A 25,058-nucleotide genomic window follows, 5' to 3' on the forward strand; every position below is an offset into this window, starting at 1 on the left:
TAATCTCTCATAAAATCAGAATGGCACACATTTTTAATTTTAACCTCTTTGAGAAAGCACTTGATTTCTGAGCAGCTATTTTCCATTTGCCCTTCCCTGGTGTGGTGCTGAGGGTTAATGCACTGGACTGCAAGGTTGGTTTGAACAGCAAGGTTGGTGATTTAAGCTCACAAGCTGCTCCTTGAAAACCCTATACCAGCTGCTAGGGGTCAGAACCTACTTGATGGCACTTAACAACAACAGCAACAACTATACTTTTGCTGCCTGTTTCTATGTCTTGGTAAGCTGACCCTTAAGGAATGAATCACTTGGGATCCTATGCCCCTTGACTAACCCTCAGTACATGAGGGGTCACTGAAAAAAAAAAGGTAAAGGGCAGGAAGAGAGAGTTCAAAGTCTGTTTTCCCTACTCCTTTCCCATTAGGTTATGGTTCTACGAAATACTGTGTTCCTCCTTGACTCAGTTCCTGTAAATAGCCCCTCCTCCACTGGATTTCAGTCACAATATTTTACCTACTTGACCCTGTGGTTTCCTACTTTGCTAGTCTCTGGAGGCCTTATTTTCTTTTGTTGGCTCCTGTTTTCAATGCCCACAAATCATTTAATAGTCACTTCATTTTAGTATCTTCATTTGAACCTTCTGAGGGGAATTATATTTCCTTTGAGGATTCTCCTTGTGGATACTGAGGATCAACACTGACCTGCTGACTTGTAAGCTATTAGTCTTTTTCATTCCACCTCAGATGTCTGCATGGAAATTCAGAAAGTCATGGCAGTGCTCAGTAAAACTTAAGGCAGTGAAGGACAATATGCAATAAGAAGGATGTCAGCAAAAAATTATAGAGGCAGGAGACTACAATGGGAGAAATTTAAGAGGCAAAGGCAATGGAGGTAAATATTATATATGCATGTAGTGGTGATCTATGAGTGGATGCAGGAATACATACACAGGCTGAACTGGTGTTGGAGGGAGAGTGAAGGGAGAAAACTTAAAGTTGAATACAAAGACTAGATCCACCATTCTGGTACACATGAAGATATCGTTTGAGAGACCAATAGGCTGTCTGCAAAGAGACAAGACTTGCATGAAAACACAAGACCAAGGCCCTTGCTTTGCAACTCTATCCAAAATAGAATCATTAAATCTGAAGTTGGTTCTCTGTCCTATTGCACTCAATATCTCAAATGGCCTTGTACAGGAAAGAAACTAGGACAGAGCTGACATCCAAAAGAGAAACAAAACAGGCTAAAACCCACAGGGGGAACAATTTCTATTTCTTAGCCTGTCTTCTGGCCCAAATAGCTCTACTCTCCACCCCCACTTGTGTCTGTGTGTTCGGTTTCTATCCCTTGCAGCAGATGCCACCAGACCATCAGGACTTAAACTAGGTCAGAAAGGGTGGTGCTGAGCTGACACAGGTCCTCAGGTCATGTCCTCCCCTGACCTGGCTCCCCAGACTGCTGCCCAGTAGTCCTGCATAGTACCTAAATGACCCCTGTTCTCCAGGGAGGCCCTAGCCGGGTCCCTGCTTCCCAGAACCATAGTGATTGGGGGAGTCCTCTGTTCAACCCTGGGTGTGCTGACCTGTGAGTAGACCAGGGTCGTTTCCTGAGCTGACTGGCAATGGGCAGCAGAGTTGACCTGGGCTGCACCCTTCTTAACCCCCTCTGCCCCTTGCCTGGTTCCTGGACCCTGATCTCATCCCCAGATCTCCCATGATGCCGTTCATTTCCTTCCATTGCAGTCCTGCTGTTTCCTCTAGGAAACTACTGGGTCTGGTTTCAAACAGACCAACAGGGTTCCCAAACATGCAGTTGTAACATTTGTGTCATGAGTAAAGCATAAGTCACAAACTCTGATATCGAGTCCTAGTAAACTGAGGTACAGGGAGGTAAGCAGCTTGTCTAAAATAACACAGCTGGGAAGGGGAAGAGTCTGGTCTTGAGCTACCTACTTAAGCCAGCTGTGTCTGCTTTTGTGAAAACCACTCAAAGGTCCCCATGGCTCCTCTCTCTGCACAGGTTCTCTCCCAGAGTGGCTAGGGCACCATCACCACCGACATCCAAGTAGAAGGGCAACCCTTCTACTATACGTACAGCCCCTGAGCAAGAACCCCGATGAATACTCCTGCCTCGGAATGAGTCCTGTCCACCTGGTGTGAAAAATAATTTATTCCCACATAATTGGGTCTTGAGGTTCCAGCAAAATTTCATAAAATAAACTAGGCAATTCTTTTCTGATTTATATCAATAATTTTTCTAGTGCACAAAGTAGAAAGACATATTTTTTTTTATATCTGGGGTGGTTGTTTTTAAATGATAATGTATATATAGTAAATTAATATTCTTTTAAAGTATATTGTTATGAAAGGCTGTCTGTTGAATTGGTTCCAACTCATAGGGTTTCCAAGGGGTAACTGGTGGCTTTGAACCACCAACCTTGTGGCTAGCAGTCCAGTGCTTATCCTACAGCACCTACCAGGTGTCTTTTTAAAGTATACGGTTCTACACATTTTGACAAATGCAAATGGTGGAATAACCACCAATACATTCAAGGCATAAAACTTTCCCATCACACTGAAAAGTTCTCTTTTTTCAACCCCCTTGTTCTACCTCCAACCCCTGACATTCTTTTACCTGTTTTCTGTTCCTATAGTTTTGTCTTCTTCAGAATTTCACATCAATAGAATCATACAGCTATTTGTGGCTACCCTTTTCACTTAACATAACACTTTTGAAATTCATGTTGCTTTATGTATCAATATATTGTTCTTTTATTTTCTTTTTGTAAATAATATTCTGTTGCGTGTTTGGGCCACAGTTAATTTATCCACTTACCTGTTGGAGGACAGCAAGGTTGTCAGTTTTTAGCAACTATAAATAAAGCCACTGTAAACCTTTGTATAATGATTTTTGTGTTTTCATACAACAACAGTTTGATAAAATATGAATTCATCTATTGATGAATTATAATAAGAAAATGCTGGGAGATGTGAGTTTCTTGGCACTGAATAAAGGTAATGCAAATACTGTTTTTCTGGGACCCTGGGGCCTGCCATTGAAAATAAGAGGTTAAGCTGGGTGGGACTGTGGGCAAAGTTAGGAATTCTCTGTTCTCTTCTCCAACTCATGTATGTAGATGCTCTCCAATTCCTAAAAGTTTGCAAACACATATAGGCTCAATAGACTGTTCAATGAAGCATTTTATTCTGCTGACCCCAAATTTGTACTACTTCCAACATAGAGAAGTAAAGAGGACTCCCTTGGCAGAAAAGAGAGATAATGCATTCTCATGCTTTGTAAGAAATATAGTATACACTTGTACTAATAAAATGATAATGCAAACTGCCCAAATAATATAAACTGCCTGATATTTATCTCTCACTTATTCTGATGGGATGTTTCTTAAGAGTTTTTAAGATGAATTTTAAAGCCTTGAAACAACTGGAGGAAGAAAAAGTCTGAGTTATTTTTCATAAATGGAGATTCTTTTTGAATAAAAGTTTGGAAAATGTTTACACCTACATTTTCTTGCAATCGTTGTTCTCCATATATCTATCATAATCCACAATGATTTTAATGAGTGACAGCATCATATAGAAGAATGTTTATTCAGGTTTGAACCCTACTTAATAGACTAACCCTGTTTAACATTCAGCCTCCTACATTGCTGGTGATGCTATCTAGTTGGTTCCGACCCATAGCGACCCATTATACAGTTTCTGAGGAGCATCTGGTAGGTTTGAACTACCAAACTTTGTGTTATGAGTCCAGCTTATCCTACAGCACCACGTTTATCTGCTTGAACAATATAAAATTTCCAGTATCTGAGTACTGGGACCTAACCAAAACAGCAATACCACGTGGTTTAACTTAATAAATTTCTTGAAGTTCCATTATACCTCTGTACCTATTTTTGCATATAGTCTGGCCATCCAGAATGCCTTTTTTTTTTTTTAATACCACATGCAAGTAGAATTTTATTTAAAATAATTCTGAAATGGTTGTGTCAATAAATTACCAGGAAACTTCTAGAAATTCAAGTCAGATTCTGAAGACCTGGAATGAAGGGGATCACTGCTGATGTTAGATGAATCTTGGATGAAGGCAGTGAATGATAGAAAATGTTTACTTGTATTTTCTTTCTTTTATTACAAGATCTATGCGTAAAACCATTTGTATTGTTTTGTTTTGTTTTTTGGTGTACACAAAAACATGCAGGAATACATAACCATTTAAATAATTTAGGGGTACATTTTGCAAGTCAGCCTCTTGCCTGCTAGCATACAACCTTTCTGTTTCCATGAGTCTAGAGTCTTCAGCTGCCCTATCTCTCCATGTCATCACTTCTGCCTCCATCTCTGGTGTTGCTGCTTATCTGGTTAGGGTCCCACGTTCCGCTCATTCTCTTCTCCCTTGATGGTCCTAGGATCCTCTGTTTCTGGAATGTAAGATTAACTACTCCCTTTATGTTACACAACTTCTACTTTTACAGTTGTGACAATAACAGTCATGATAATAATTGCTCACTATTGAATCAGGAGTATCCTATCCACATCTCCTTTCATCAGACCCATCTAGACAAGATGAATACTATTCAGTGGGGATTCTACCTTACACCTCTTTCTCTGAAACTAAGCTCGCTCTTGAAAACTTGTAAGTCAGCCATTACGTGCTTTTATAGTCCTCTCCCATTTTAGATACTCAATGTCTCATCTATCCCTATCCATCCTGTGTACTGAGGGGACAAGCTTGATCCTTGATGTGAAGACTCGTTTCCTCTAGGTATTTTGAGCACCTACATTCATAAGTAAAGGTCAAGTTTATCAAATTTTAACAACTTACACTTGCTTCCTGTATCAAATTTCTTTAGCCAGAAAGCCTTCTTGCCCTTCCTAATCCCTAAGACTCAGCCCAGAGCCAGTTTCCTCTAAAGAACCTTCTCTTGTGGCGTTCCTTTCTAACCCTCAAGCAGATTCCAAGCCACCACACACCTAGGCTTGTATCAGACTAGATAGGCTGTGCTCCCAATGATAGCTTTAGCCCATTGATTTAAAACGGTCTGTTTGCTCATCGGCTCCTCCTAGATGGATTATGAGTTTCAAAGAGACAGGGAATATACTTAATTCATTTTGCATCATACTTTAAACCTGGTATGTAAAAAGGGCTCCATAAAGTGTAGAATGAATTAGTTAATGGATGACTGAAATGCATTAATGAAGATGCTGTTTAACGTGCCATCCTTTGCAAGAAGACATTACCAAAAAAAAAAAAAGGAAAGTCCTGTTGCTGTAAAGTCAATTTCAACTCACAGCAACTCCATAGAACAGAGTAGAACTACCCCAGAGGGTTTCCAAGGCTAAAATCTTTACAGAAAAAGATGGCCGCCTCTTGCTTCTGCTGGTGAGTTAAACTGCCAAACTTTGGGTTATTAGCAGATTGCTTAACCACTGCTCTGCCAGGACTTCTTAGGAAGACATTGTTATTGTTAAGTGCCATCGAGTAGGTTCCGACCCATAGCAACTCTATATAGAGTTTCCGAAGAGCAGCTGGTAACTGAACCACCGACCTTGCAAGTCAAATTGAACTTGTAGTCGAGCACTATCCTACAGCGCCATACCAGGGCTCCTAGGCAGACATTGTTGTTGTTGGTTGTTAAGTGCCGTTGAGTTGATTCCAACCCTTAGTGACTCTGTGTAGGGATTCTGAGGAGTGGCTGGTGAGCTTGAACCACCAACCTTGCAGTCTAAACTAGCCTTACAGTCCAGTGCATTAACCTGCAGCACCACACCAGGACTCCTAGGAAAATATCTTTGTTGTTGCTGTTTAAGTGTTGTCGAGTCCGTTCTGACTCAGCAATCCTGTATAGGGTTTTTGCGTAGCAGGTAGAGTACTTAAACCGCTGAACTTACAGTTCAAACCGAGTTTGCAGTCTAACACATTAAACTGCAGCAGCATAAAGACATTCTTCTTGTTAAGTGCCTTCGAGTCGATTCCGATTCATAGCGACCCTATACAGGGTTTCCAAGGAGCGGCCAGTAATTTGACCAGCCGATCTTGTGGTTCAAACTGGTCTTGCAGTCCAGTGCATTATCCCACAGCACCACACTGTTGTTGTTGTTAAGTGCTGTAAAGTCAGTTCCAACCCATAGCGACCCTGTGTAGGGTTTCCAAGTAGAGGCTGGTGAGTTTGAACCTCCAACCTTGCAGCTCAAACCGACTTTACAGTCCAGCACATTAACCTGCAGCACCACATTTGTTGTTGTTAAGTGCCGTCGAGTCCGTTCTGACCCATAGCAGCCCTGTATAGTTTCCAAGGAGACGCTGGTGAGCTTGAACCTCCACCCTTGCAGTTCAATCGGCTTTGCATTCTGGCTCATTAACCCACAGAGCCACACCAGGAGCCACATTGTTGTTGTTGCTGTTGTTGAGTGCCGTCAAGTTGGTTCCGACCCCTAGTGACCCTGTATAGGGTTTCTGAGGAGCAGCTGGTGAGTTTGAACCACTGATCTTGCAGTTCAAATGGCTTTGCAGTCTGGTGCATTAACCCACAGACAGGGATACCAGGACACCTCATTAATAGAGATTAAATTGAAGAATTCAAATTGTGGACTTGTTATTTTCCAAGTACTGAAATAAGGTACATTATCTCATTAAGCCTTTTAACAAAGCCATGATGTAAATAATATTACTATCTTCATTCATCTAAGGCACAAAGATAAGTAACTCCTAAGGATCGTGAAGGAGTAACTGATATGAGCTTGTGATTGTATGAATCAGTCTGTGTTCTCTGCTATATCACCTGACCTGTTTGGATCAGTAGCTACCAGACAGCACTTTCACACTATTTTGTCCTGACCCATCAGTGTATCTGAAGTGTCTTGACTTCCAGATGTGACTGCGGTGTCCGGATGCTCCTCCTCCTTTCTTGCCCTAGTTCTTCACTGACCTCCACGTGACCTTCACTCAGATCCTGGATTCAGGACTTAACACTTAACTGCTGTATGTGAACCATACCACTTCACACATGCTCTATTGTGACCTACCTCAAAGGTCAGGCTGGGCTGTGAGTCAACAGGAGGTGGGAGTGAAATCCTCAACTCAGTGCCTTTGCATCAAACATGTAAAGTCTCATTGAAGGGTCTTCTGTGCCAGTTTGTGGTAAAGAACAGGGTCCAATGAAATGGTGGTGGGATGGAAGGGCAGTGCTTCTCCTTCCAGCCGCTCTGCTGCTCCCTTGGGTGCAAAGCTCCCTTGCATGTAGGTCTTGTGGGGTCCCCTATGCCTGGGCATCACCAGGGTTCTCAGGCCCTAGAGGGCACAAGTGTTACTTGGGGAGTTTGTTCATGAGGTCAATTCCTAGGGATGCTGGTTCTCTAGTTCTGGGGTGGGATACAGAGTACTGCATCTTTAATAAGCCTCTTGTTGGGGGGTTCTGGTACAGGTGGTCTGTGAGACCCCACTTTCAAAGCATTGTTACCACCACACTTTTAACTTCTAAGTGTGAAGGAACCTGTTAAATTATTGTACATGATGAAATTGAAGAATTGTACCAACTTCTTTTAGTCTGAAATTTATCAAACATGAACCAAGATGTATTGATCATTATTGGTGACTGGAATGTAAAGGTTGGAAGTAAAGAGAAAGAATCAGTAGTTGGAAAATACAGCCTAGGTGATAGAAATGATGCTGGAAAGCACATGATAGAATTTTGCAAGACCAATGACTTCATTGCAAATAAGTTTTTAGAAACAACATAAATGGTGATTACAAACATGGACTTCATGCAATGGGATCCACAGAATCAAACTGACTACATCTGTGGAAAAGACGATGAAGAAACTTTGTAACCTCAGCCAAAACAAGGCCAGGAGGCGACTATGGAACAGATTGTCAATTACTCATATGCAAGTTCAGGCTGAAGCTAAAAAAAATTAAAACAAGTCCATGAGAACCAAAATCTTGAGCGTATCCCACCTGAATTTAGACAATCTCAAGAACAGATTTGATGCCTTAGACATAGCTGACAAAAGACTAGAAGAGCTGTGTGATGGTATTAAGAACATCATACAAGAAGAAACCAATGCAAGTCCATCTTCAGCCTAGAACTGATTGGAATACATAGACTGAGGCTAGAACTTGCCCAGTGAAAGAGGCTTCCTACAGAGCCTTTGCATTGCATAAGACCATAGGTGAACTCCTGATCCCCATCCAGAATCTCCTGAGGTGGGAAATTTCCACTTGAAAGGACAAGGAGACCAGCCTGGAGCAGCTAGAAAAACAGAAGATACTTCTTGAAAAAAAGACTGGCAGGAAAAATAAAAAACAACAGTGGCAGTCTGATTGACTACTACAAAAACAAGCAAGTTGTTCACCCAGGAGCCATCAAGGCAAGTGGTCGGGTCCCCTCAGTGAAAACCCACTTCCATGACTGAGACTCAAGGGGAATACATGAGCAGGCATGTGGTCTTGCTGGTGACCACGTTGGTCACTGATAAAGGGAAGTAGGGGGAAAAGAGCAATGAAGTTGTGAGCTAAGTCCAACCATGTTCAATAAACTCCTGTCAACCTGGGTTGAGACCTGGTTGGCCAACAGTATGGCAAGACCTGGGGACTCCTGGGCCTAGAGACAGAGACATGGCCACAGAGGACTAGAGCAGAGAGTGAAGTATCCAGCTGATAAGAAGTGAGGGGAGATGCACAAGAACACCCATACTTACAGATAGCACCCATTTGACCTGGTTTCAATGGCTGGATGATCAGAACTCAACTAGAAGAAGAAAAATGAGAGGAAAAAAGAGTAATCCACTACAATTTGATGAACTTGACATATATTTACAGATGTAGTAGCTCAAAAGAGGGAACAAATATTTACAGTGAGGATCATTGGATTCTTCCCACCTCCTCGGTACACAGGGTTGACAGGGATGGACAACTTAGACATTGGCTACCCAAAAATGGGGGAGGGGGGAGGGTGTTTAAAAAGGCACGAAATGACTGGCTTACAAACTTTCAAGAGGGAGCCTAGTTCCAGAGGGTGTGAGAGAAGGTAGAATCTTCACTTAGTGGTTTCCAACCTGTCTGGACAGGGCTGGTGAAAGGAGACGGGGATAAAACTCTTGTGGTTCAATAGTGAATAATTGCTATCAGGACTGACTGTGAGGGTTGGAAATGTAAAGGTAGATGTTTTGTAACTAAAGGAGGGGTTGGTTGGTTGGTTGATTATGTGCCGTGGAGTCAGTTCTGACTTATAGCGACCCTGTACAGGATTTCTGAGGCTGTAAATCTTTACGGGAGCAGAAAGCCTCATCTTTCTCCCGTGGAACAGCTGGTAGTTTTAAAATGCTCACCTTGAGATTGGCAGCCTGATTCATAACCACTGTGCTACCAGAGCTCCTTAAAGGGAGGGGAGTGGTTGATTTTTCAGTAGGAGTCGAGCTCCCTGGGACTATCAAGGGAAAAGAGCCAAGTGTGGGACTCTATCCAGAGAAGCAGTGATGCCAGAGATGGAGGAAGAAACATGTTGTGGAGAGATGGAGTGGCTGGAAACTCTGGACTCAGGGAGGGAGAGAGTCTGTGTGTTGATGGCTGGGGGGCAGGCTTGTGGGGTGTACCTTTTGGTTGTTTGATGATGCTTGGAGGGGATTGTAATCATTGCAATGAAATGAAACACGATAGGATGAATGTAAAGCTAATGTTCTCCCACATAAACTATTACTTAATTCACAATTAAAACTTAAAAAAAAAATAAAAGAGAAGAAGAAGAAGAAAGCAAGAGGTCATTGAAAAGTCAGGAAAGAAAGAAAAGATCAAAATGGATGTCAGAAGAGACTCTGAAACATGCTTTCTGGTGTAGAGATGCTAAAGCAAATGGAAGAAATAAGCAAGTAAAAGAACTGAACAGAACATTTCAAAGGTCAGCTCGAGAAAACAAAGTCAAGTATTATAATGAAACGTGCAAAGACCTGGAGGTAGAAAACCAAAAGGGAAGAGCATGCTCAGAATTTCTCAAGCTGAAAAAACTGAAGAAAAAAAATTCAAACCTCAACTTTTAATTTTGAAGGCTTCTATGATCAAAATGGAAACCTGGTGTGGTGTTGTGGGATAATGCATTTGACTGCAAAGTCAGTTTAAACCACAGAGTTGGTGGTTCAAGTTCACCAGCCACTCCTTGGAAACCCTATACAGGGTCACTCCGGATCAGAACCAACTTGACAACACTTAACAACAACAACAACAATGGGCAAAATATTGAATGATACAGAGAGTTTCAAAAGAAGAATGGAAGGAATACATAGTTACTGTATCACAAAGAAATAGTAGATTTTCAGCCATTTCAAGAGGTAGCATGTGATCAACAGCCTATGGTACTGAAGGAAAAAGTCTAAGCTACACTGAAGGTATTGGCAAAAAAACTAGGCTTCAGGAATTGATTGGATACAAATTTAGACCTTTCAACAAAATGATACAACACTGCAGGCACTCACACATCTATGCCACGATATTTGGAAGACGACTACTTAGCCTACCAATTTGTGCCCATTCCAAAGAGCGGTGAACCAACAGAATGTGAAAATCATCAAACAATATCATTAATATAACATATAAGTAAAGTTTTGCTGAAAATAATAATAAACCTCCAGAAATTCAAACTGGATTCAGACGAGGATATGAAATGAGGGATACCACTGATGACATCAGATGCTTGACTGAAAGCAAAGAATACAAGAAAGATGTTTACTTGTGTTTTATTGTCTATGCAAAGGCTTTTGACTATGTGGATCATGACAAGCTATGGATAGCATTCTGAAGAATGGGTATTCCAGAACACGTAGTTGTGTCCCTTAGGAACCTGTCCATAGAGTCTATGTATTCATTAGAAATGAACAAGGGAATATTATGGTGGTGATGGTGGTGGTGTGCTTTCAAGTCATTTCTGACTCAAAGTGATGCCATATAGATTTTCCTAGGAGTGGCTGGTGGATTCGAACTGTCAACCTTGTGGTTAGCTGTCTATCCTACAGCACCACATCAGGACTCCTAAGGGGATAATGAATGGCTTAAAATAAAGAAAGATATGTACCAGAGTTGTATTCTTTCATCAAACTTATCCAAACTACATGCTGAACAAATAATCTAAGAAGCTGGATTATATGAAGAAGAGTATGGTATCAAGACTGGAGGAAGACTTATTAACAACCTGCAGTAAGCAGATGATACAACCTTGCTTGCTGGAAGCAAAGAGGACTTAAAATACTGATGAAGATTACAACTCAATAAATAAAACAAAAATTCTCACAACTGTACCAATAAATAACATCATGATAAATGGAGAAAGGTTTGAAATTGTCAAGGACTTCATTTTGCTTGGATTCACAATCAATCATAATTCACAATTGGAAGCAGCAGTCAGGATATCAAACAACATATTGTACTATGCAAATCTGCTGCACAAGATCTCTTTAAAGTGTTCAAGAGCAAATATATCAATTTGAGGACTAAGCTACATCTGACCCAAGACATACTATTTTCAATTGCCTCATATGCATGTGAAAGTTGGACAACGAATAAGAAAGATCATAGAAGAATTGATGCATTTGAGTTGAGAAAAATATTGAAAGTACCATGGACTGTTAGAAGAACAAACAAATCTGGATTGGAAGAAGTACAGTCAGAATGCTCCTTAGAAGCCAGGATAGTGAGACTTCATCTCTTGTACTTTGGACATATTATCAGGAGGGACCAATGCCTGGAAAAGGATATCACAATTGGTAAAGTGGAGGGTCAGTGAAAAAGAGGAAGACCCCCCGCCCCAACGACATGGACTGACACCGTAGCAGCAACAGTGGGCTCAAGTTTAACAATTGTGAGGAGGACACAGAACCAGACAGTGTTTTGTTCTGTTGTGCATAGGGTTGCTATGAGTTGAAGCTAACTCGATGGCACCTAACAAAAACAATAAATGTTACTTACATGAAAAAATATGTAGTAGGGAGCTCAGTGGCTCCATAAGATGAGCACTGGGCTGTGAACCTCAGGTAATATGATTAGAACCCACCAGTCTCTCCATGGAAGAACGGTGAGCACCTGCAAAATATTTTAAGCCTTGGAAGCCCTAAACAGACAAGCTGAGTCAAAACTGACTCATTACACTAACAACAAGAAGTCTGCATTAATAGTAATCTTTGCATTAAAGATTAACTTGAAGCCCGGAGCGGCAAAATCAGTGGCTCCGAATGACAGCTAGCAAATGATGGATCCAGAAGTTAAACTGAGAACTTCTCACTTCAAAACCTACCTCATTCCCACTTCACCAACTAGAACAGAGCAGGGGATTTTTTTCATGCTAAAACCACATTGCCTTCCATCTCTCCATTCACTCCTCTTTCTTTCAGAGTCAACAATACGATAGGACTGATAGGATAATTTGGGGAGGAGGGTGAGAATTTCATTTGATATACGATGATAATGCAGGTAAAAAGAAGTCATTTTTTTTTTTATTGAAATGCTGAAATGAGACCTCCTGTCTAAAGCTGTCTAAACTTGGTCTGGATCAGTTGGTCTCTTTGGAAAATTCTGGAACCTGTAGTGATCTCATTCCAAGTACCAAGCAGGAGCCAAGATTCATCTGATGTCAGCAATGATATCCTTCGTTCCACATCCTCTTCTGAAACCTGTTTGAACCTCTGGGAAGTATAGCCAGAATGCTCCCTGGAAGCCAGAATAGTGAGACTTCATCTCTCATACTTTGGACATATTATCAAGAAGAACCAATCCCTGGAGAAAGACATCATGCTTTGTAAAGTGGAGGGTCAGTGAAAAAGAGGAAGACTTCCCCAATGATTTATGGTTGTAAGTGCATGTCAATGTTGCAGCTGTTTCTGTATTACCTTTAGTAAAACTTTACTCGCATAGGATATCTGTGATATTGTCTGATGATTTTCACCTTTCTTTGGAATGGGCACAAGTATGGATCTCTTCCAATCGTTGGCCAGATAATCATCTTCCAAATTTCTTGGCATAGATGAGTGAGTGCCTCTAGTGCCACTTTAATTACTAGTAGTTAGCTTTTGAGGCCAAAGTGTCTACTGTGTGTCTTATAAGAAAACAACAAAAAGGGTACTTGATGTAAATCTTCAGGGCAAAGAAGATTTCTAAAAGGATATGAGCTAAGATGTAAGGAATACACAGGAATTTAACAAGTGAAAAGTGACGAAACTGGTCAATAAGGAAACGGTCTTTCCAGATAAAAGTATATGGGAACTGAAAGAATGTCAATGAGATTGGAAGACAGCAATCTAAAGGCAGAGAAAGGGCAGTGGGAGTGGTGGTAGTAAATGGTGATGGTGGTGGTAGTGATGTGTGGGGATGATGGTAAAATGTGGTATGGATGAGTAGAGGTAGTGATGGTAATGCATGGTATGGGGATGTGTGCTGTGGAAGGATGTGTGGTAAGGAATGGGTGGTGTAAGAATGTGTAGTTGTGGAATGTCTTGTTGAAGGATGTATGGTGTGGGGATGTGCAATGAGGGAATGTGTAGTGGTGGATAATGATTTGAATATATATATGTTCATATACTTTCCTGCCAAAATGTTTTAAAGTTCATTATTTTTTTACTCTAGAACAGGAATGCTTAAGTTCAAATCTTAACTCAACCATATCCTAGGTCTTGGATTTGGACCAGATGTCCTAACCTTAAGCTTGCCTCGCCTTTAAGATAGAATGATAATTTCACTTATTTTATAGAGCTTGTGTGAGCATTAAATTACTCCATTTAGGCAAAATGGAACAGTGTCTGGCAAATAGTAAGTGTCGAAAAGTTTGTTTACATTTTCTTATTTATTTTTCGGGTTCCTCAAGTAATGCTGAAAAATCTATCAGAAATTTCCAAAACAATCCCACTACTTAGGAAATGTCAATATTTTTATTCTTCTCAAGGTGCAATTGGGATGACCCTTAGGATTAAAACTGGATGAAAGGTTGTATCACTTTTTACAATAGGAAATGCAGGTGAGAAAATAGCTGTGAAGGGGGACAATGATCAATTTCCCTTGGTCCTCTAGCATATCTTGTGTCTGTAGAACAACCAGGTGGAAATACAGATCCATAGCTGAGGAGAAAGACTTTATGATCGACCAGACACCTTACCAAGGGCATGCTTTTCAGAGAACTGTAAGATATGATTTTTAAAATAATTAATGTTTCCATTTTGACTCCCTTTGTTGTTTTTGTTAGTTGCCATCGAGTTGACTCTGACTCAATGGAAACCCTCATACAACAAAATAAAATATCACCTAGTAGGGAACCATCTTTATGATTACTGGTATGCTCAAGTCCATTGTTGTCATCACTGAGCTATTTTTAATGCTTTCCAACCTAGAGGGTTCATTTTTCTAGCACTACATTGGACAATGTTCTGTTGAGAGCTAGTGTTTCCATTGGGAAATTTTTGGAAGTAGATAGTTAGACCTTATTTCCTAGTCTTTCATAGTCTAGCTTCTTATTTAAATATAATAGCATGATCTACCCCTAAGGTCTGTGTGGTTGTGAGAGTCTCCCTCCCCTTTGAACCTCACAAGGAGACTTTCCCAGGAAACAGAGCTTTAGCAAAAGCAGCAGCTCTTACTACCCATCGGCTCACTCTCCACAAGTGTGAGGTCCTTCATAGGTATAGGGTGGTATCTTTTTTGCTTGGTGGATATGGTGCTAACTTAGCTAAGCCACTGCTGGGGAAAGAGAAGAATGGAACTGTTATACTTTGAGTTTCTCCCAATCCAACCAACTTTGATTATTGAGTCCTGGCCCTTTCTTCCCTCTCTCTCTTTTCTTCTTTTAGTAACATGTGGCCAAAAATTAACACCCAAATTTGTAAAGCCAGAACCTTCCCAAATTCTTGGTGGGGAATTTGCAGACATTGCCGATTTTCCATGGCAGGTGGGTATTTTTAATAAAGGGAAGCATCGCTGTGGAGGATCTATACTCAATCAATGGTGGATTCTAACTGCATCCCATTGCTTCATAAACATAAATGTGTAAGTATCAGATTAAAAAAAAAAATCAGTGTGCCCCCAAACCCAAAATCAAACCTACTGCTCTCAAGTCTATTCCAGTTTATAGCAACCCTATCGGTCTCATGGTGGTGCTGAAGGATAAGCACTGGACTGTGGGCCACAGGTTAGCAGTAAAAACCCACCAGCCACTCCTCAGAAACTGTGAGTCAGAACCAACTCAACAACACTTAACAACAACATAGGGCAGAGTAGAACTGCTCCCTATCTGTAAATCTTTATGGACACTGACTGCCACATTTTTCTCCCATGAAATGGCTGGTGGGTTCAAACACTTGAGCTTTTGGTTAGCAGACCAACAATTAACCCATTGAACCACCAAAACGCCTTGGCATTTGTCCCAGGTGCTTACTCTTCTCTTGATAACACAACCCAAGTTTGCCACCCATACAGCAAAATACCAGGAAGCTAAAAAAAAGCCCTGTGTGGCAGAATATCATATTTAACACATATGAGGTGAGCTGAGTTTTAAAACTCAACAAAACAATCAGTTTTATACATTGCTGTGTCTTTAAATTGTGGAACAAATGTTCCTTAGACTTCTTATAACATGTCAGCAAGAAGTACATGTGGTCCTGGCCCACACTTCTGGAAAGTGCTTTTCTAAGCATTTCCTGACACTCTAAGAGAGTGGATACTCAGTGACCATATAGAGTCAAGAATCCTAGAGAGGATAGAACTAAGGGCAAGGCACCAGTCCTGGCTGTGTATCAGAAACTCATGAGATATTATCACAAATCAAAAATCAGTATTTTAAAGAAATTCCTTAGGTGTTTGTTGTATAGCCAGACCAGAACAGCTTGCGGGTCAGGTTCAAATTCATCTATCACTTGTATACATCTTGATTTCAAAAATATTTGTTAATAAAAATTTCAAGTGAGGAAACTAAAAGTCAGTGAGTTAAAACTTCACACTCAAGCAAGAGACCATCTGATCAAGAGTTAATTGGCAACAGGGTTGGACTAAACCTCAGGCCTATTTTCCTGACTTTATGGCAAGTTCATGGTCCATAAGCTTCCACATCCCCACTTCTCGGGTCATAGCCTTAAAGATTGAATTACTTCCCCTTAAAGGTCACATTTTGTCCTTCCACAACTTACCTTCTTCTTCTTTTTTAACCTTTTTTAAAATGTTGAGATAAGGTCTGATTTGGAGATCACCTATGGTGAAGACGACTTAAGTATCAAGAACTTGATGAAGCACCAAGTAGCCAAGCTAATTACGCACCCTGACTTTGACCACTTTATCTTGGATAATGACATAGCTTTGATTTTGCTAAAATTCCCAATGGACTTTAGTGTCAAGAAAGCACCCATCTGCCTTTCAGAGGTCAACAAAATAGAGAAATGGAAAAACTGCTGGGTGACCGGATGGGGTATAATCGGTGAGTAGCTATAGCCCAACCCAATGGAAAATTAGAAGCAAACTGTTAGGAACTAGAAGCAAACTCTGGAGGCTCTACTGGTCCTGGAAAACCAGCCTGGTGGATCAAGGGGCTTCACGTTCTTACAGTTCATGTGTCTTGTCCTCTGTCCCACTTAGTAAGGCATATGTCCTGGGTTCCTGTAGTCAGGGTTTCTGCCTCTATTATAGAACATGAACCCTATACAAGTACTCAGTATAAACCAAGCAGAGATTTTCAGAGCCCTAGAAAGTGACTTGGAGAAATTCTCTGTTCTGATTGATGATATTACCTCTGCTTCTCTGTGAGAATGAGTTCTGTGGTTACAGCATTTGAGCCCCACATATCCAGGATAAGGGGAGGCAATACACTGAATATTACATTTTTTCCTTTCAGTGTTAATCTATAACCCCCAACCCTAACCCCCTTCCCACCCAAACCACAAAATTATGAGCTTTTGTCTTTGCAATTGGTAAATGCATCTTACTCCAAAATAAACAGAACAACAAAAGATGCATTTAAATTACTGCTGCTCTTCCAAGTAAGAGGGGGCTTCAAAAGAGTCATTGAAAAATTCTATTGCCTTTTAACTCCATTTTTCCAGGAACTGTTTGAAGCTTCCTTGTAGGCACCCAAAGAACTGCACACTCTTCCAGTGATGCCCTAGAGCTCTGAGCCATTTTTAAATTCCTCTCTGGGGATTGTCCTCAGAAGTTTTTATTGAGCTTTTGAAAAATAAGGCCACCTTCTTAACACAGATTTTCTCATATTTTATTCAATACATATTCATTGAGCCCCTTCTATTTTCAAGACTGTCTATGCACTGGTAATTCGGCAATAATGAGAAAAGCATTACTGTCTTTGAGGAGTGAACGTTCTAGGAGTTGGTCTTACCTCCTCCTCTAAGGCAGTGAATTCCTCCAGGGTTCTGATGTGAATCACGTCCATCTTTTTCTCTTGCTCATTGTGGGTTACCCTTGCAGTCTATGGATTTGAATGAAATAATGTTTTCATGCCTTAGGTGAAGCTTGGTACATTCTGTAGGGCAGGAAGACAGTGTCTCTAGCTGAGATTGAGCTGGGACCCAGTCCTCAGAAAGCAGATTTAGAAAGGGTGGACTTGGGGGTTTCCTGAACATCCTTTTCACCCTCTCTCAACTCAATCCTAAAACAGTTGTTCCCTGGGCCATCACAGGACAGTTCCTTTGTCATTGAAGTGGAAAGACATAATGTGTGTGGGCATTCAACCTCAACCTGAGGGAACCATTTTGGACTCAGAACTCTCTTCTCTACAACTTCTTTTTTGCATTAGATCCTATTCAACATGTGCTTCCGGCTCTGCAGAAAGTCAACCTCCAGTTGGTCCAATGGAAAATGTGTTCCCAAGTTGTTCCCTTACTCACCCAGAATATGCTATGTGCTGGGTACCCTGAAGGTGGAAAGGATGCCTGCCAGGTAATGAAACTTGTTCTATGCTTTGATAGTGGGTGCCATGGACGGCTGGCCAACATGTTGCGATGTTGCTGAACCGGTTTGAGCAGAGCTCCCAGACTAAGATAGATTAGGAAGAAAGGTCTGGAAATCTATTTCTGAAAATCAATCAAAGAAAACCCTATGGATCACCAAAGTCTGATCCACAACCAATCATGGGGATAATTCAGGACTGGGTAATGTTTTACTCTACTGTGCATAGGGTCACCACGATTTGGGGGCCAACTTAATAGCAACTAAGAGCAGGGTTGCTGTGAGAACTGCGTTAACGTGTACAAAGCCCTTAGAACCATGTGCAGCAGAAGAAAGTTATAATAAATATTATGTCTATTGTATACTTCATCAGCATCCCTTACAAACACTCAATGTTCTCTAGCATACAAACTGCTTCCACAAATACATAAAATCGTCTTGAATTAGCTCCATGAAACACGTGTATTTTAGATGAGGGAACTGGAGACCAGAGAAGGTAAAAGGTTGCTGCATGGCATACATGATTTGCCTTCAGCTGCTAATCTAAAGGTTAATGGTTCAAATTCACTCAGCAGTGCTATAGAAGAAAGGCCTAGAGATTTGCTTCTGTAAAAATTATAGCCAAGAAAATCCTCTGGGCTTTTCTACTCATAATACACAAGGTTGCCATGAATAAAAAATAATTCAATGGCAGCAGGTTTAGTGTTTTTTGGTGTGTTTTTTTTTAATTAAGAAAATTTCATCCTGCTAAATACTCAGACTTGGATTAGTATCAAAGTTGTTTGGCTCCAGATATTTAAACTACACTTGATTCAGGATTCTTAACTACACTGCTCTTTTTCACATAGATTACCTTGTGTAATTAATATTCTTCATTTAACAAACAAACCATATGATTTCTAATGACTTCAAGGAATTTAGTATAGAATAGTATTGTTCAAAGAATGTTGATAGACACAGCAATTTGTTCATGATAGCAATGTGGTATAAAGATTCCAGCAACCCCATCTCCTGGTGATGTCACTCTTATTGTTTTTTATTTGGAATTCTAGGACTTCACTGAGGGCTTTCTTTCAGCTTTTAATGTGCCACTTTATTTTAAATTTAGATTTTTTGTAAGCAATATGTAACAGCTGGATCTTATTTCTGTAAAATAATAGTGATTCATGCATATTTGTATACACAAGGATATAGAAAGCTTTGTTTTGAGATACTATTGGAAGTTGCATTTGTGTGGGTGAAACTACAAGTGTTGTTTATTTGAAAACACATATATGCACATAGCAAAGAAAATCTAAACAGTGTTAAGGGAGAGTATATAGAGTAACTCTCCCACCTAAATCTCTCACTCTCACCTGGCCCCTAATCACTCTGCAGAGGGAGATCCCTGTTATAGGGTGCATAACCTTCATGACACTTTTTTTCCATATATATTCTCGTGTGTTTAATTACATATTTACATATGAGCTTAATTGTTCTTATAATTCTGGGTATTTTCATGTTCTTTTTCCATATCTAATCTTTTTTATGATTAAATATCACTCTCCAATAGAATTAAGAACAATCCAAATGGTTTTGTATTGTATTTCTCAATTTTCAGGGCAATTTGACTGCTCAGCTTATTTAGAACTCTTATTCACAGTGCTTAATGATTTTTAATTGTTTAAAATGGAATGTTTTAAAGCAAAATACAGCATTTTGGTTTTTATCTTATAATTTTTTATATACAAGTTTTTAATCAGTGGCCCATGGATTTTGAGGCAAAATGGATTTTGTTTCTTTCTGAGCTATTGTGTACAATGGAAATAGTGTGTTGTTGGAAATGGATTTGAAGTAAATGGGCAAGGAGACATTCTGATGAATTCTGAAAAATAACAAAAGTGTTTAGTAGCAAATCAATTAGAAAGCAATGCCTTGGTATATCAAAATTAATACATGTAACTCAATGATGAATGTTACTTTTTTCCTATTTTGTCATTTATCATACTGCTTGTCATCAAAGTTTTGGCTACCTTTTCTAACAGTCATGTAGCTTGGAACATAGTTGTGTAGTTAAGGAGCTTAATCAAAATAAAAAATACTGGCTTATTCCAAAGCACCACTTTTTGCCTTGTCCCAGGAGCCTACACCTTAATAGACCCTAACAGTGACTTGCTACTGTCCCTTCCACTCCCAAATAACTCCTCTCTTAGGGTGACAGTGGAGGGCCTCTGGTTTGCCAGAAAATGGAGAACCAAAGCTTGTGGTACCAGGTGGGCATTGTCAGCTGGGGAATGGGCTGTGGCCTGAAGAACAAGCCTGGAGTATACACGAAGGTGTCTAATTATCTGCTATGGATTCGTATGGAGACAAAAATGGCAGGAAAACCCTACATGCACATACCAGACTCTGGGCACAGATTCCTTCTATCATCCAGGGCCATTTGGCTACTGTATTCTGTGGTGTTTCTATTACCCCAGTGATTAAACACTATATTGCTTCAAAACCAAGTGAGTGTCTCAGTTTGTGAAGTAGGGTCAATGGGGTGGGAGTGTATGTTGCAAGGAATGATTCTCATATTAGTTATCCTTGAACTCTACCAGCTGCTATGGAGTTGATTTTGACTCATGGCTACGTCACATGTCAGCGTATAAGTGTGTCCTGGTGTGGCGCTGTGGGGTAATAATGTGCCAGACTGCAAAGTCATTTGAAATGCAAAGTCGGTGGTTCAAGCTCACCAGGTGCTCCTTGGAAACCCTATACATGGTTGCTATGGGTCAGAATCCACTGATGGCACTTAACAACAACAACAATATGGGGTTTTTAATGGTTGATAATTTGGCAATAGACCACTAGTCCTTTTTTCTGAGGTGCTATCAGACCTTTTAACACATGTGATCTCATCATGTATACATACATAAGACCAGGCCCATGGCTCACTAGGAATTTGAAGGCAGGTGTCACAAGTTCACTAATTGCAGCCATCAAGGCAAGTGGTCAGCTTCCCTCAGGACAAACCCCCTTCCATGACCAAGAATCAAGGGAAATACACAAGCAGGCATGTGGTCTTACTGGTGACCACGTTGGTCTACCAATAAGGGGAAGTAGGGGGAAAAACAGTAATGAAGTTGTGAGCTAAGTCTGATCGACGTTGGGAGTGACTGAGCCAAAGGTCTCTAACTTGGGGGTAGTTTAACCGAAGGATTGCAACTGAACAGTTGTGGTCCAGAAACTCAGGCTGCACCCAAGTCAAGCTTCCCCAACTTGCAGGGCTGCTTCAGGGTACAGGGAACTTGCAAGGTCTTTCCTTGCACACAGCCATGACCTTTAGCTCAGTCTGCACAAACAGACCACTTTCAACAGCCTCCTGATTGAGACCTGGTTGGCCAGCAGTATGGCGAGACCTGGGGACTCCTGGACCCAGGGACAGGGACATGGCCACAGAGGACTAGAGTGGATAGTAAAGAGTCCAGTTGATATGAAGTGAGGGGAGATGCACAAGAATACCCATACTTGCAGATAGTACCCATTTGACCTGAATTCAATGGCTGAATAATCAGAAATCGACTAGAGGAAGAAATAGGAAAAAAAGAGTAATGCACTACAATGTGATGAACTTGACCTATACTTATGGATATAGTAGTTCAAAAGAGGGAACAAATCTTTACAGCAAGGATCATTCCCACCCCCTCATACACAAGGTTGACAGAAATGGGCAGCTTAGACACTGGCTATCCAAAAGTGGGTGTGGGGGGTGCGCTACAAAGGCACGAAATGACTGGCTTACAAGCTTTCAAAAGGAAGCCTAGTTTCAGAAGGTGAGGGGAAAGGTAGGATCTCCACTGAGTGGTTTCCAACCTATCTGGACGGGGCTGGTGAAAGCAGATGGGGATAAGACTCTTGTAGTTTAATACTGAATAATTGCTATCAGGATTGATTGTGAATGCTGCAAATGAAAGGTAGTCATTTTGTAACAAAAGGAGGGGAGTGGTTGACTTTGCAGTCCAGGAGCGGAGGACCCTGGGAGTGTCAAAGGAGAAGAGTGGAGTTCAGGACCCTATCCAGAAAAGCAGTGACACCAGAAATGGAAGCAAAGACAATGATGTGGAAAGATGGAGCAACTGGGGACTCTGAACTCAAGGAGGGAGAGGGGCTTGTGCTGACGGCTGGGGGGCAGCCTTGCGGGGTGTACCCTTTGGTTGTTTGAATGGTTATATATTCCTGAGTGCTTCCATGTACATCTGAAAAACAATAATAGCAAAACAACAAAACTAATAAAAACAGAGGGAATGGAAACAAATGCTGTCGAATGATGATGCATGGATGGGATTGTAATCATTCCAATGAAATGAAATACGGTAGGATGAATGTAAAGTTGATGTTCTCTCATGCAGGCTATCACCCAATTCACAATAAAAACTTAAAAAAAAATAAAATAAAATAGTTAACAACAACAACAAAAAAGCAAAGCTCTCACTTTGAGGAGTAAAGTGCCTCTGATCCAAGGTATGTTATTTTCAGTTGCCCTATCTGCATGCAAAAGCTGGACAATGAATAAGGAAGATGGAAGAATTGTTGCATTTCAATTACGATGTTGACAATGAATGTTGAATATACATGGACTAGCAGGAGAAAAAAACAAATGTGTTTTGGAAACAATGCCACCAGAATGCTCCTTTGAAATAAGGATGGCAAGACATACTTTGAAATGAGAATGGCAAGTATGTCTCACCTACTTGTACATGTTATCAGGAGTGGACATCCATGAGAAGGACATCATGCTGTGCATAGGGTCACTATGAGTTGGTACCAACTCAATGGCACCTAACAACAACAACAACAACCTTTGTTTTGGAATCCTGGTGTGGTGCTATAGGATAGGCACTGGACTGTAAGGTCAGTTTGAGTTGCAAGGTTGGCATTCAAATCCACCAGTCACGCTCAGAAACCTTATACAGGGTCACTATGAGTCAGAACCAACTTGATGGTGCTTAACAACTTAACAGGTTTGTTTTCTTTTGCATGATTCTATATCTGGCTTGAGTCTAGGTGACATTGTCTTAAATGTTAGTCTCATGTTGTTGTCTGCTGTTGTTGGTTCTCTGTGCAAAGAACTCCTTTGAGTATTTTTTGAAAGGTAAGTCTCATTTTTAATTTCTTAAAACCAGAAATTTAATACTTTAAATTTCTATTTGTCTGAAAATGATCAAATTTTGCCAGTATATATGATGGATATTTTTGCAGGATATATGTTTTTTGGTTAGCAATTTGTGTCTTTTAGGGGTTTATATATATCATTCCATTTACTTCTTGCCTTTATGATTTCTGCTGAGAGATTAGAGACTAGTATTATTAGTTCTCTTTTGTAGATATATATATATATTTTTTTTTTGCTTTTCTTGAGCTGTTCTCAGGATTCTTTCCTTGTCTTTGATTTTGAAAAGTTTGATTATAATCTTTTTTTCCTTTGGGGGTCTGTCTTGTTTAGGGTTAGTTCAACTTCTTGAATGGCTATATTCTCATCTTTCATGATGTTAGGGAAGTTTTCTTCCAACAACTCTTGGACAGTAGTCTTTGTTTTTTGGTCTCTCTTCCTATGCTGGAATTGCTATCACATGTAAATTATCCCTCTTGATAGTGTCCCACATAAATCTTAGGCTTTTTTCAGATTATTTTTTTGTTGTTGTTCTTTTTTCTGATTGTTCCTCTTGTTGTTGTTGTTGAGTGCCGTGGAGTCGGTTCCGACTCATAGCGACCCTGCACAGGGTTTCCGAGGCTGTAAATCTTTACGGGAGCAGAACGCCTCATCTTTCTCCCGCAGAACCGCTGGTAGTTTCGAACTGCTGACCTTGCGGTTCACAGCCCGATTTGTAACCACTACGCTACCAGAGTGGTAGCAGATGAATATTAAGAGACTTTTCTTCAAGATAAGTAATTTGACTTTCCAGTGATTCAATTCTATTTATTTGCCCTTTCAGTCTTAGTGTTAATCTTCTGGTTTTCTAATCGCTCATTTTGCACAGTCCCCTCTTTTATAAAATGTTTTTTCTCAGTTTCTTTTCTAAGTTTTTCCATAGTTTTCTGTTTTCCTTGATTTTATCTACAGTTTTCTTGATCTTACTCAAAATTCATTGAAGTTACCTAGTTAGCATTCTTTTAAATTACTTATCAGGTAGTTCTGATATAATTTCTGATATTATATTTTCCCTGGATTTTAATCACCTGTTTGAGGCACTCTGTCTTATTTGTGTAAGCTGAACCTTACTGTCTTCTTGGAGACAGTAAGGTGTCATATTTATATTTAGTTAATGATTGCATATTGAAATATTCTTGGCCATTCATCACCTATCTCCTGGTGGATGTAGTAGAAACTGAAAGTGTGAACAAATTTAGTTCTCTGCTCACTGTTTGTTTGGCATAGTTCAGAGGAGTTCACATGCTTCCAGAAGCAGGGGCACTATGCCAGGTGCCTGACTTTAGGCAGAGCAGAAACTGAGCAGGAGGGAGCGACACTGGCAGCTTGTTTGGTGAGACTTAGTAGCACTGGTAGTGCTCCTGGTTACCGGAGGGCACAGGCACAAGGGAGAATTGCACCCCTTTACTGCCAACCTGCAGCTGCATCCTGTGTCTGCAGGCCACTGTATCAACAGCTGCTTCCAAAAGCTCAAGATGGCCATTACATATCATGGCAGCTCACAGTCTGCCATGTTTCTTCTCTCTCACTGCTCCTGTTCAACCCCCTCCTCCAATCAGCACTCAGTTCACTTCTGTCCTCTCCTCTGCTGCTCAGGGTTTCAGAATTACCATCTTTATCTGTTTCACTCTGTCTCTCATGTCTTTGTTACAGAGGGTCAGCTCAGTGGATCTGCTTACTCCGCCTCCTTGCACAGGCTCCTGACTATACCAATACTGTGAAGATGTTTTCCAATAAAGCTTTAATATTTCTATGATCCATGTTGACATGGAGTCATATTTATTCATTTTCAGACGTAAATTCATTGACAAAGCCTTCCTTTCTCCATTGAATTGTTTTGATGTATTGGTCTAAATCAACTGACTCTACAAGTGTGGATCTATTTCTGGAATTATGTATTTTGCTTATTTTTTGTTTGTTTGTCCTGTTTAGTCTGAGGTTGTCTGTCTGA

The 25,058-nt window shown here is 40.5% G+C and overlaps 1 protein-coding gene across 1 annotated transcript in view; it reads left to right on the forward strand.

Moving 5' to 3' along the window:
• Positions 1–24,811, forward strand: part of LOC102842497 (serine protease 52-like) — a 38,093-nt gene extending 13,282 nt beyond the window's left edge. Inside the window, exons 4-8 of the mRNA XM_006864429.1 lie at positions 14,838–15,033; positions 16,212–16,453; positions 17,783–17,925; positions 20,127–20,249; positions 24,761–24,811. Coding sequence (XP_006864491.1) covers positions 14,838–15,033; positions 16,212–16,453; positions 17,783–17,925; positions 20,127–20,249; positions 24,761–24,811 — 755 coding nt within the window. The remainder of the gene's footprint in view (positions 1–14,837; positions 15,034–16,211; positions 16,454–17,782; positions 17,926–20,126; positions 20,250–24,760) is intronic.
• Positions 24,812–25,058: the final 247 nt, after the last annotated feature.

This window comes from Chrysochloris asiatica, unplaced genomic scaffold, assembly GCF_000296735.1.
Source record: "Chrysochloris asiatica unplaced genomic scaffold, ChrAsi1.0 scaffold00064, whole genome shotgun sequence".
Lineage (NCBI taxonomy): Eukaryota > Metazoa > Chordata > Mammalia > Afrosoricida > Chrysochloridae > Chrysochloris > Chrysochloris asiatica.